Source organism: Sycon ciliatum, chromosome 1 (assembly GCF_964019385.1).
Source record: "Sycon ciliatum chromosome 1, ocSycCili1.1, whole genome shotgun sequence".
Taxonomy (NCBI): Eukaryota; Metazoa; Porifera; class Calcarea; order Leucosolenida; family Sycettidae; genus Sycon; species Sycon ciliatum.
In genome coordinates this window covers 59,180,382-59,193,681 of record NC_088643.1, presented here as the reverse complement: position 1 = coordinate 59,193,681, position 13,300 = coordinate 59,180,382, and the positions used below count along the sequence as shown (strand labels likewise).

Below are 13,300 nucleotides of genomic sequence, written 5' to 3'. Positions count from 1 at the left end.
TATCACACTTCACACTGTGCACATAGCTGAGGGCTTCCAGGCTCTCACACGTAAGCATCTACCCCCTGCCGGTATACTTCTAACTGCTGACATGACGCACAGAACACAGCACCTGTATTGCTGAATTTGTATTTAGTGGGCATCTGGTTGTTGGGGAAGCTCATAGTTATCCTGGACAATAATCCTGTCTCATTGGTGGCAGCGGTGGGATTCCAACACACACCCTCGGAGAGACTGGAGCGGAGGATAAGGAGTTCCGGGCTCGCATGATTATGCAACAGCTCTGGGGGAACTGCTACCGCCGCTAAGCCAGGACAAGAACAAAGATGCCCTCAAGGATGATGAGGAGGTTATGAAGCTGCTGAAGACACGGTATGGCCACACTAGGGCCTGGGTGGCCTTTTGAAGAACCGTTCCAGGAAGGGAGAGAAACAACTCCAGCTTTCCTCAGGTGTCTCCAACAGCTGGTCGGCACGGCATTCCCGAACCTCTTGGGCGCGGCTCGGCGGGAGAGTATTATCAAAGTTCGTGCGCAGTGTACGGGACCAACGGCTGAAGGAAGAACTGCAGGTGTTCGACTTCATCAAGGAGGAGTCAAGCACGACCAAGGCGTGTGAGGAAGTGCTGTCCAAAGCGACAAGGCTCGAGTTGTGTTGGCGGGCAGCCGAGGACAGTATGACCAGACGGCCGAGCGCAAACATCCTGCAGACAGACGTGATAATGAATGAGCTAAGGGCCCAAGTCACGGAGCTGAGGGAACAAGCCACTGCACTGCGCACAGATGCCACTTGGACACCACAGACAGGGAGATGGCCAGGACCCGGCAATTGGAAATGCTGGTACTGCGGGTCACAGAACCACCGAGGCGGCTGGCGGGACTGCCCATCGAGGAAGCAGGAGGCACCAACCTGGAGGCCACGGGCACAGGCCGAGCAGCGTACAAGCCGGAAAGATTTTCGGTAAAGCCCCATCTGACCAGGCCGAAGGGCGGCGGTAGCAGAGGGCTGCAGACTGAGTCAAGGACCCAGTACATGCAGGGATCGCGACGGAGTCAGTTGGCGCGTGCCCAGATGGCAGGTCAGGAGGTGAGCATGCTCCTGGACACCGGCGAAGACGTCAGCTTGATCAGCAGGGCACACCTCAGCGAACACCAGAAGCAGCATACACAGTCAAAATCATAGTCAAACCCAAGAGCTGTGTCTGGCAACAAGGTCAAGATGGAGGGCGTGCAACGGATGACGGTTCGAGTGGGCAAGATCATCGTCGCCAGCCACCCCTTGCATGTAGTAACTGACCTGGTGGTACCCATGATTGGAGGTGCAGACTTCTCGAGCCAGCTGGGCAAGAAAACCTGGTCGAACAACACACTGATCATGCAGGGACACCACCTGAAACTGGAAGCAGTGTATCGCAACTCTCGTCCTCTGGACCGAGGACACCGGCCAACAGGAGTGTGTAGGGTCATGGTGCAGGACACTATCAAGGTCAAGCCAGGCGAGGAGGCTGTTGGCTGTTGCTATTGGTGACCGTGTGAGAATCAAGCTCCAACCTGGACAGCGCACGAACGCGCTTCACGCACACAAGTCCGACTTTTATGCAGTTGTGCACAGGATGAACAATACCTATCTTGCGAAGCCGTGCGGCCCCAATGCCTTGCTGCAGGCCACAGCGCCACTACCATGAGCTGGAGGCCACACACCCTCAGCGGTTGAGCTGGGAGCACGATAGCAGCACCTAGGAAACGGGGACGGAGGGGGGGGGGGGTGGAGCTTGACGTCCTTCCTTCAAGTGGAGCTGCCCCCGGCAGGAGACAACCCCGATTTGCAGGAGTGGAAGAGTTGGACGGGCAACCAAGTTTCTGAAAGTAAACCCCCGGTGGGTCCGGTATGAGCCAAGCTCGGCCAGTAGTGGTGCGGAAGCGGACGCGTCAGACGGTAAACGAGTACTGGGGAAGTCTGACTCTGACCTGTACGGCTCGGTGGCAAGCCAGGCAGATCACATGACCGCTGGATGGGACGCCGGCTGTCAGGATAACGCTTTTTTTGAGTCAGCATGGCTGTCCGCCTGCATTTGGAGTTGGTATCCATATTGTTGAGTTTGAGTGGGGAAGTGTGAGGGGTGTGCTTTACATACCTCTCATTTGACACTTTACACATATCACACGTCACACTGTACACACCGCTATCCCAGGCTATCACATGTAAGCGCCTACCCCCTACCGGTAGACCTCTAACTGCTGACATTATGCACAGCATATAGCACATAGCACCTATAAGCCGGAACTTGTATTTAGTGGGCTTCTGGTTGTTGGGGAAGCTCATAGTTATCCTGGACAATAATACCGTCACATTTCACACTGTGCACATAGGGCTTCCAGGCTCTCACACGTAAGCATATACCCCCTGCCGGTATACCTCTAACTGCTGACATGATGCACAGAACACAGCACCTGTATTGCTGAATTTGTATTTAGTGGGCATCTGGTTGTTGGGGAAGCTCATAGTTATCCTGGACAATAATACTGTCTCATTGGTGGCAGCGGTGGGATTCCAACCCACACCCCCGGAGAGACTGGAGCGGAGGATAAGGAGTTCCGGGCTCGCATGATTATGCAACAGCTCTGGGGGAACTGCTACCGCCGCTAAGCCAGGACAAGAACAAAGATGCCCTCAAGGATGATGAGGAGGTTATGAAGCTGCTGAAGACACGGTATGGCCACACTAGGGCCTGGGTGGCCTTTTGAAGAACCGTTCCAGGAAGGGAGAGAAACAACTCCAGCTTTCCTCAGGTGTCTCCAACAGCTGGTCGGCACGGCATTCCCGAACCTCTCGGGCGCGGCTCGGCGGGAGAGTATTATCAAAGTTCGTGCGCAGTGTACGGGACCAACGGCTGAAGGAAGAACTGCAGGTGTTCGACTTCATCAAGGAGGAGTCAAGCACGACCAAGGCGTGTGAGGAAGTGCTGTCCAAAGCGACAAGGCTCGAGTTGTGTTGGCGGGCAGCCGAGGACAGTATGACCAGACGGCCGAGCGCAAACATCCTGCAGACAGACGTGATAATGAATGAGCTAAGGGCCCAAGTCACGGAGCTGAGGGAACAAGTCGCTGCACTGCGCACAGATGCCACTTGGACACCACAGACAGGGAGATGGCCAGGACCCGGCAATTGGAAATGCTGGTACTGCGGGTCACAGAACCACCGAGGCGGCTGGCGGGACTGCCCATCGAGGAAGCAGGAGGCACCAACCTGGAGGCCACGGGCACAGGCCGAGCAGCGTACAAGCCGGAAAGATTTTCGGTAAAGCCCCATCTGACCAGGCCGAAGGGCGGCGGTAGCAGAGGGCAACAGCTGCAGACTGAGTCAAGGACCCAGTACATGCAGGGATTGCGACGGAGTCAGTTGGCGCGTGCCCAGATGGCAGGTCAGGAGGTGAGCATGCTCCTGGACACCGGCGAAGACGTCAGCTTGATCAGCAGGGCACACCTCAGCGAACACCAGAAGCAGCATACACAGTCAAAATCATAGTCAAACCCAAGAGCTGTGTCTGGCAACAAGGTCAAGATGGAGGGTGTGCAACGGATGACGGTTCGAGTGGGCAAGATCATCGTCGCCAGCCACCCCTTGCATGTAGTAACTGACCTGGTGGTACCCATGATTGGAGGTGCAGACTTCTCGAGCCAGCTGGGCAAGAAAACCTGGTCGAACAACACACTGATCATGCAGGGACACCACCTGAAACTGGAAGCAGTGTATCGCAACTCTCGTCCTCTGGACCGAGGACACCGGCCAACAGGAGTGTGTAGGGTCATGGTGCAGGACACTATCAAGGTCAAGCCAGGCGAGGAGGCTGTTGGCTGTTGCTATTGGTGACCGTGTGAGAATCAAGCTCCAACCTGGACAGCGCACGAACGCGCTTCACGCACACAAGTCCGACTTTTATGCAGTTGTGCACAGGATGAACAATACCTATCTTGCGAAGCCGTGCGGCCCCAATGCCTTGCTGCAGGCCACAGCGCCACTACCATGAGCTGGAGGCCACACACCCTCAGCGGTTGAGCTGGGAGCACGATAGCAGCACCTAGGAAACGGGGACGGAGGGGGGGGGGGGTGGAGCTTGACGTCCTTCCTTCAAGTGGAGCTGCCCCCGGCAGGAGACAACCCCGATTTGCAGGAGTGGAAGAGTTGGACGGGCAACCAAGTTTCTGAAAGTAAACCCCCGGTGGGTCCGGTATGAGCCAAGCTCGGCCAGTAGTGGTGCGGAAGCGGACGCGTCAGACGGTAAACGAGTACTGGGGAAGTCTGACTCTGACCTGTACGGCTCGGTGGCAAGCCAGGCAGATCACATGACCGCTGGATGGGACGCCGGCTGTCAGGATAACGCTTTTTTTGAGTCAGCATGGCTGTCCGCCTGCATTTGGAGTTGGTATCCATATTGTTGAGTTTGAGTGGGGAAGTGTGAGGGGTGTGCTTTACATACCTCTCATTTGACACTTTACACATATCACACGTCACACTGTACACACCGCTATCCCAGGCTATCACATGTAAGCGCCTACCCCCTACCGGTAGACCTCTAACTGCTGACATTATGCACAGCATATAGCACATAGCACCTATAAGCCGGAACTTGTATTTAGTGGGCTTCTGGTTGTTGGGGAAGCTCATAGTTATCCTGGACAATAATACCGTCTCGCCATGTGAACAGGAACCTAAACTCAGGTAAGAGATGGACAATGGCAAAGATCAACAATGTTTCATATGCAAGTGATGGGCACGCATACCAGAAGATGTAGCGGAATGAGGACCTTGACCCACAAACATGGCAACTGACGCCCGCTTGCGCACTAAGTTCGGCGATGGCGCTCTTGTGCTCTGAAGACAATCAAGGAGAACAGACACACCAAGAGTATACTAATCACGAAGTGTGCAGCACAGACCTCTGCTGATGCATGCATGCATCGACGGCATTCTAAAACTACCCATTAGGACCCATGCTCTCGTGTATGCCGGGAGCACTGTTGGGTGCTGGGGTACCATTCTCACAGTGCAAGTAAGTTGTAAGAAGCGGAGAACTTAGGGAAATCGATACGGGCCACGGCCGTGCACAGAAGCTCGGATGGAACGAGAACCGCAGGCGGGCATTGAAACATAGCAAGCACACAATGATCTGACAAGGCCGGAGTGGAGCATTTTTGTCAGGCATTATCAGTGACACTCCAGGGCCGGCGCCACTGGTACGGCCGGTACGGCTATGGCGGTACCAACTTCCCAAAAAGTCGGGCCACGTGGAACGTCCAAAATCGGGAAGAAAAAATTTCGATATATGATTTTGTACAGGGAGTCATCCAGAGTGCAGGATTTGCCGTCTAAATTCCAAAAAAATTGGGGGAGGACCCCCAGACCCCCCCCCCCTAAAGATGGCCCTTCAGCCGCTCCGCGGAAGCCGCCTCCGGCACTGCACTCTGCAGGTTCTAACTTGACCGCATAGGGAGAGAGTTGCAGCGATTTCAAACCCAATGCATGTACAATATCATAGTCCTAGCCACAGAGAGCGAGACTGAACGCAACAACACTGACAGAGATTAGGTGCGGTGAAACAGCACTCTTTCACCACAGCATCAACCTTATTACGCCTTCTCATGCCGTGAAATGATCTGACTCTGAAAAATGCAAGTTGGGCAGCGGAACCGTACCTTCAGCGAAGGCGCTCTTCGTAACTTTGTACCAAACCCCACGTTGGGTACAAGAGTTGGTGCGTTGGTGGCACCTAGTGAAGCTCGGTGTATTCTCTTTGCGGTAGTCTTGTTGAGAGCTGGCTGCGGTACTCGGCTGCTTGTAGCTGTAGATACACTGCTGCTGCTGCTGCTTGTGAGACCTGCTGATTCAACATCCTCCAACGGCGGCTGTGGAGCAGCCATGGCAGTCGACACCCTGCCGACAGGACCTCCACGCCTGTGTGCCACAGAATAGATTGATTGTACACACACGTGTGCATGTTACACAAACACACACACACACACACACATACAAACACACACAAACACACACACATTGCAACAAATGGCCAAAATGAAAAAAAAACATGGCAGCAATCACCACTCCAGTGATAAAATGCGGGACTCCTCGTAGCACACAGACCCGTTCGGAATGGTCCAGTGACCGCAAGATACAGTCAAACCTCTTTAGGACGAATTTCAAGGGACTGAACAAGTTTGTTTGTCTTATCTGAAGTTCTTCTTATCCAGATCTGACAAAAATATTGATATGCATATCATCCGGATTGTATTCATATGAAGGTGCATGCTGTGGCACATGTGAAGCAGGGAGTACATGTAGTACTACCGCGACTCCCTGATATGAAGCATTCACCTAGCAACAATGCATTTCATAGCATAAGCCAGCAACAGGTAAGAACGTGCAATGAATTCATGACAGCATGGCCTCCGCCTTGTACAGTAACATGCTGCCGTTTTGCCCGCACAAGAGGCCTCAACTACTCAGTATCGAAGGAAAAAAAACTACAGCCAGGAAAAAAACTACAGCCAGGAAAAAAACTACAGCCAGTGCACACAGATGGACCGAAAGTTTGTACTACGCCCTGATTTTGTTCAAATCACGCTTGAAAGTGGTTCGTCTTCATCAAAGTTCGCCGTACAGGAGTTCGTCGTGAACAAATCATTTTGACTTGATTTGATGCCTGGCCAACCAGGATTGGCCTTAGTTCATTCCATTATACTAATGGAAAAGTTCGCCTTATCAGTGTTTGTCCTAAAGAGGTTTGACTGTACTCCAAAATCCAATGTTTCGTAGTTTGCACCTGTAATAGGGTAGCCATGTATACCCATAGGCATGTGTATGTTTGGCAAAGGGATACACTCCCCATTCCGGACCATCACAACAAGTTCTTCAAGTTGGCACGTGGTAGTCGCCCCGGGACAGCACCGCTCGATCATTGCAAACCAGCTTTCGTCAGTTCTGGACCTCCGGAAATCCTGCTCATGTTTCTCAACCGCCATCTGCGGCCTACAACATCCCGGTCCTTCGCGCGAGCCACTCCGACTGCTCTTGGTAACCGTGATCTGCAATCATGGCACGCCCTCAGTCAGCATCCAGTCCACACCTACTGAACTGCAGTAGCGCAAGACACTTGCATGTGCCACACAGTGCACTCTCAGCATGCTCTACGTGTCGTTGTTAGTCGGCACAGTATTGCTATTTCTGGCTACCATGATTACGTCGCTCCTATTTATACAAGAATACAAATGTGTGTATGTTTATGGGACCGTCATATTCATGTATGTGACCCACGTGACTAGTTTTGGCAGTGAGCAACAAGCAACAAGTACTGAGTCGTACCCCACCGACTCCTGGTGTGCACAGTGCAGTGTGAAAACGGTCTAACATACACTGTACCAGCAACACTAGGATTTTCAAATAAGCAGGGTGCATGGCCCGGTCCGGTATACCACGATACGCTAATAATTATCATGGCAGCCTCAAGCTACCTTCACTCTGTCCCGGCCGGAAATCCAGCAATTACACAACAATCTAGCGGAAATAATTACCTTTTTTCGCTACCAGCATCTAGTAGGCTGTTACGATGCAGCGAGCTCAGATGGTCAAAGCTGCCACGGCGAACCATTCTGTTGGACGACTGCCAAGGCCGTTCACGGCTTACAGCTGGAGCCGGCATTGGTTGGAGTTGTACCTCCGGCTGTTGCGCTAGCGGGGGAGCTGGTGACGTTGAACTGAGGCTCGTGGCTCTGGAAGATTGCTCACCTCCGCTGGTACTGGTTCTGTCTTGCCCATTTTTACTGGCCAGCTCTTGATGTTGCTGGGGATCTTGCTGTGGCGAGGACATCATGAAGGCGCGCTACACTCACACTGTCAATCAAATAATTCAAATTCGGACTGGAAGATCCCAAGTACTAGAGTTAGCCTATGGAGCGGGTGCTCCGCAGCTCGCTAATCTCGTTTCTCTGTTATGGTATTGCTTCTACTGCTAGTTATTTTAGTAGTGGAATAAAGCACACAAAGTCACAATCACCTAAACACAAACTGGCACCATGATCATTGAACTACTTGAACTGAGTTGAAGTGAAGAAGACACCACAACTAACTGGTCATGTTACTACTGACTGTAGTGTAGTCTGTAGTCTAGATCTACAGAGTACAGTGTAGATCTCCTGCACCGCGTACACTGGTACATGGCATAATCATTCAGCCTTTTTCAGGATATCGAATTATGGCACGAAGAGAGAAAAAAATAGTCATTTTTGTGTAAAAGTGGCGGGAGGCTGCCCGACCGTGACTGCGGCGTTGCTAGGCGCACCTGTCGTCACTGTTTGATGAGGCGAAGGACTAAAGGGACCGTCACTTAATTTTTGCCGACTACCCGCCAAAAAAATCTTTTCGTTTCACGTGCCAGACACGTCCGCTAGCGCGTACGACTCGCGCTCGCCCGCCCTATAGCCAGTATAGGCTAGCGCTACCTTTCACGTCAAGCAATCTGTTCACGCCACATGGCTGGATTGGATAGCGCGTACATGCAGACATGATTGAAGACTTGCAAAATCAATTTTTTTACAAGTCCAGGCGCTAGGCGCTAGGCCTAGGCAGTACTAATGCCCAAAGGCTAAAATGCCCAGGCAGCTGACTTTATTTTCGGAGAAACACTACTCATTGTAGTAAAAAGTAACAATGAATAGCGACATCATCTAGGAAGGATCGCTACCTTAACGCAAAGGAAAGGCCTTGCGCGGCTGCTCTACGAAGTGTTGAAGAAAGACTCATCAAAGTTAGTTGGTGGACGAACAACTCGCTGGCGCCGGAAAACTTGGCCCCCAACGATGGTGTTTGGTGAATCATCAAGCATAATGTCTTGTACTTAAGTTGTAGCAGTGTTCACCGAGGAAGGAGAACGCTCTAGCCGCTGCTGTTGTCCATTTCATCCACGTTGGGCGTTAGCTGCACCGCGCCTATTGTGTTTTAGTATTCCATGGACACACATTAGCATTCAGAGCGATTGTGGAGCCACAATTTACTTCACACAGCGTTGTATTGTCCACGAGCGCAAACTTCATTATCAGCAGTAACTGTTACTCTTCATCCTACATGTACTAGTAGATTTGGAGTATACACGGCCTTGTCATGACAGTGACAGCTCTACAGAGTGTTCAAGTGAGAAACATTAATTTCAATTGTTGGTGGACGAATAAATGGCTGGTTCCGAAAAACGCGGCCTGCACCGATGGTGTTTGGTGGATCATCAAACAGGGTGACCAGCAGTGTTCACCGAGGAAGGAGAATGCACTCGCCACCACTCCGATTCATCCAAGTGGGCGTTAGCTGCGCCGCGCCTATTGTGTTTTAGTATTTCATGGACGCACACTAGCGTTCTCAGCGATTGTGGAGCCACAACATATCTTCATGCGGCGTTGCACTGTCCAAGAGCAGAAACGTCAGCAGTGACCCATCATCATACATGTAGATTTGGAGTATACACACCATGCGCCAATGGGCCTTGGCACAACAGCGGCAGCTCTACGGAGTGTTCAAGTGAGAAACATTTGTTTCGACTTTTGGTGGACGAACAAATCGGTGGTGCCGAAAAACGTGGCCTGCGCCGATGGTGTTTGAACCATCGAGGGCTCCGGAAGCAGCAGCTGAGCCAGATCAGCCAGTCTTGCCAACTCTCAGTTGCCGGACTCCGTGCTGCAGCTAGCAGCACTGGCACCAGCCGGAAATATTTTTCCGCCGATACCCGTTACTTCCAGTTCTGTCAAGGGCATGACTGGAATCCATTGCCAGGTGATGACTTTTTACTTTATGTGTTATTTTGCTGCCGAGTTGTTCAGAACTTTTCAGCCCCGATCTGTCCATGTCTACATGTCGGCCATCCGCAAACTTCAGGTGGAAGTTGGCTTTACCTACCCGTCGGGCCCAATGACTCTCCTCGCAAGGTTCCTGTCGGGCATCAACAGGTCATCATCGACACAGCGTCATCGCCTGCTGATAACCACTCAACTTCTCAGGGAGATTAGCCGGCATGTTGCCTTTCCACGGATGTGGCACCCGCGGCTCATGACAAGGCCATGCTAAGGGCAAACTGACTGCTTGATTTTAGCTTTACATAACCGCAGTCAGTCCAGCACAATACGCCAATCGTATTTCACTATAACTCGCGTGTCATAATTGGGGATATGGGCTGCTCGGCCCTATATCCCTGATATGCCAAATAGACGAAAAGTGTGTTCTGAGCCTGTATCGCGTATAATAGGTTCATCGTAAAACAAATAATAAAAGTCTTAAAAATCAGGGTTCACGTGACACTCGGGTTCCAGCCAAGTTTTCCGCATCCGCAGGAACGCTACCCCCCCCCCCCCCTCTTGAATCATAGTATAGTGGACTCTGCAATGAACAGATTATGAAACTCCCTGCAGATTTACTACGGTCATCTCTGGTGACTGGTCTTGGGGCACCGTGGAAGCTGTGACTGGTTGCCAAGTTTAGTTTTGTGACTGATCATGGGGCATTTGTGACTACTTCGAAGCACAGCTCTGATTGATCACAGAGTCTTACTGTTGTGAATATTTATATCGATTGAGAAGTCAAGCAGCCACGGGGCGCTGGCCTTGCAGCTGTGAGTATGCATACGGTACATATTCACATGACTATTGTATGCTGGACACTGCTGGTCCATTGTTGCAGTGTGTAAGTGAACTGCAGAACCTATTCCGTGATGAAACACCTACTCTTGAAAGACTGAATGTTTGAGCTAATAGTCTTTTACTTCACTCTCATGCTGCTCATATAATTATACCATACGCCAGAAGACCCTAAGTAAAGTTAGTTCTAAGATTTTGTGGACCATGTGACCATGTGGTACTTTCACTCTACAGTTAAGTCAACCTCTTCGTCAACACACAGGGTTTTCCTCAGACACAAGCGAATGGTTTACTCCACTCTGGAGAAGAACACAGTTTGCTCTCTCGAACACCAACCGCAGATGACTACGGAATGTAGGAAGTGCAACAACTGCTAGAATATTGAACTGTCGTCCACACAAAACAAATAAAGACAACTGAAAACCAAAACACATGCAACTGCCAACATGCATGTAACAGCAAATGCAAGCCAGAACTACAGACTCCGCGCAGGGAGGAACAGGGGAAACAGAGGTAACGCTTCTGACTCCGAGAGCTTCGAATAGCAGTGGACAAAACAATACATCAACCTTACGTGTCACCTTGCGCTACCGCAAACGAACACCTATGGATGCACAGTGCAGCACAGACTCAGTGCATGCACGGTGTAATAACTGGAGTACATGTAAACCGACAACGGTCACCTTGCACCCTATGCAGTAAAATACATAGGCTTGACGTGAAAGGTAACGCGGGCGAGCGCGAGTCGTACGCGCTCGCGGACGTGCCTGACACGTGAAACAAAAAGATTTTTTTGGCGGGTAGTCGGCAAAAATTAAGTGACGGTCCCTTTAGTCCTTCGCGTTCGGCGAAGAACTAAAGGGACCGATTCAGGGCAGATCGTGACATGATGGTGACTCTGATTGGTGACCCATGCGAGAACAGACATTACACTTGCGGGTGGCCTTGCACTGAGTTGACCGGTGCCCTGTGCGCAAACACACAAAGCAACGCTTCTGTTCAATCAGTTATTCTTTCCGCTGTGCTACTGTTGTGTATTTCGCGCAGTCACCACACACCATGCTTGATGTTTCAAGCACCATCGGCGCAGGCCACGTTTTTCGGCACCGACGATTTGTTCGTCCACCAAAAGTCGAAACAAATGTTTCTCACTTGAACACTCCGTAGAGCTGCCGCTGTTGTGCCAAGGCCCATTGGCGCATGGTGTGTATACTCCAAATCTACATGTATGATGATGGGTCACTGCTGACGTTTCTGCTCTTGGACAGTGCAACGCCGCATGAAGATATGTTGTGGCTCCACAATCGCTGAGAACGCTAGTGTGCGTCCATGAAATACTAAAACACAATAGGCGCGGCGCAGCTAACGCCCACTTGGATGAATCGGAGTGGTGGCGAGTGCATTCTCCTTCCTCGGTGAACACTGTTGGTCACCCTGTTTGATGATCCACCAAACACCATCGGTGCAGGCCGCGTTTTTCGGAACCAGCCATTTATTCGTCCACCAACAATTGAAATTAATGTTTCTCACTTGAACACTCTGTAGAGCTGTCGCTGTCATGACAAGGCCGTGTATACTCCAAATCTACATGTAGGATGAAGAGTAACAGTTACTGCTGATAATGAAGTTTGCGCTCGTGGACAATACAACGCTGTGTGAAGTAAATTGTGGCTCCACAATCGCTCTGAATGCTAATGTGTGTCCATGGAATACTAAAACACAATAGGCGCGGTGCAGCTAACGCCCAACGTGGATGAAACGGACAACAGCAGCGGCTAGAGCGTTCTCCTTCCTCGGTAAACACTGTACAAGACATTATGCTTGATGATTCACCAAACACCATCGTTGGGGGCCAAGTTTTCCGGCGCCAGCGAGTTGTTCGTCCACCAACTAACTTTGATGAGTCTTTCTTCAACACTTCGTAGAGCAGCCGCGCAAGGCCTTTCCTTTGCGTTAGGGTATCGATCCTTCCTAGATGATGTCGCTATTCATTGTTACTTTTTACTACAATGAGTAGTGTTTCTCCGAAAATAAAGTCAGCTGCCTGGGCATTAGTAGTACTGCCTAGGCCTAGCGCCTAGCGCCTGGACTTGTAAAAAAATTGATTTTGCAAGTCTTCAATCATGTCTGCATGTACGCGCTATCCAATCCAGCCATGTGGCGTGAACAGATTGCTTGACGTGAAAGGTAGCGCGGGCGAGCGCGAGTCGTACGCGCTCGCGGACGTGTCTGGCACGTGAAACGAAAAGATTTTTTTGGCGGTACCGGGTAGTCGGCAAAAATTAAGTGACGGTCCCTTTAGTCCTTCGCGTTTGATGAGTCCTCTCAACCGCATCCGTCAATGACCGTCATCATGGTCATTCCAGCCTACGGCCCCAGGTACGTTCCCGCCGCGCCGGCTCCTAGAAAAAGGACCTAGATCCTATGCCCAGTCAGCCCGACTCACTGACACATGACATGGTACCCAGCCCAGGCCAGGTAGATCTACATGTACCATGATCTACTGAGTAGATCTACTGAGTCTGTCTGTCGTGGACATGGAAATCCGGTCGCTCGTCTAGCGGCCCCAGGGCGCTGGCCATGCAGCCGTTGGTAAGCAGTACACGCATATGTTGGCTGGGTGGGATATCATTA

General features: G+C 51.3%; 1 protein-coding gene across 1 annotated transcript in view; it reads right to left on the bottom strand.

Annotated features, from left to right (window-relative positions):
* LOC135804630 (mitogen-activated protein kinase kinase kinase 1-like) overlaps positions 1-8,063 on the bottom strand; it is a 21,837-nt gene extending 13,774 nt beyond the window's left edge. Inside the window, exons 1-3 of the mRNA XM_065318544.1 lie at positions 7,565-8,063; positions 5,693-5,951; positions 4,781-4,871 (exon numbers count right to left, since the gene is read on the bottom strand). Coding sequence (XP_065174616.1) covers positions 4,781-4,871; positions 5,693-5,951; positions 7,565-7,863 — 649 coding nt within the window. The 5' untranslated portion in view covers positions 7,864-8,063. The remainder of the gene's footprint in view (positions 1-4,780; positions 4,872-5,692; positions 5,952-7,564) is intronic.
* Between the last annotated feature and the right edge of the window lie 5,237 nt (positions 8,064-13,300).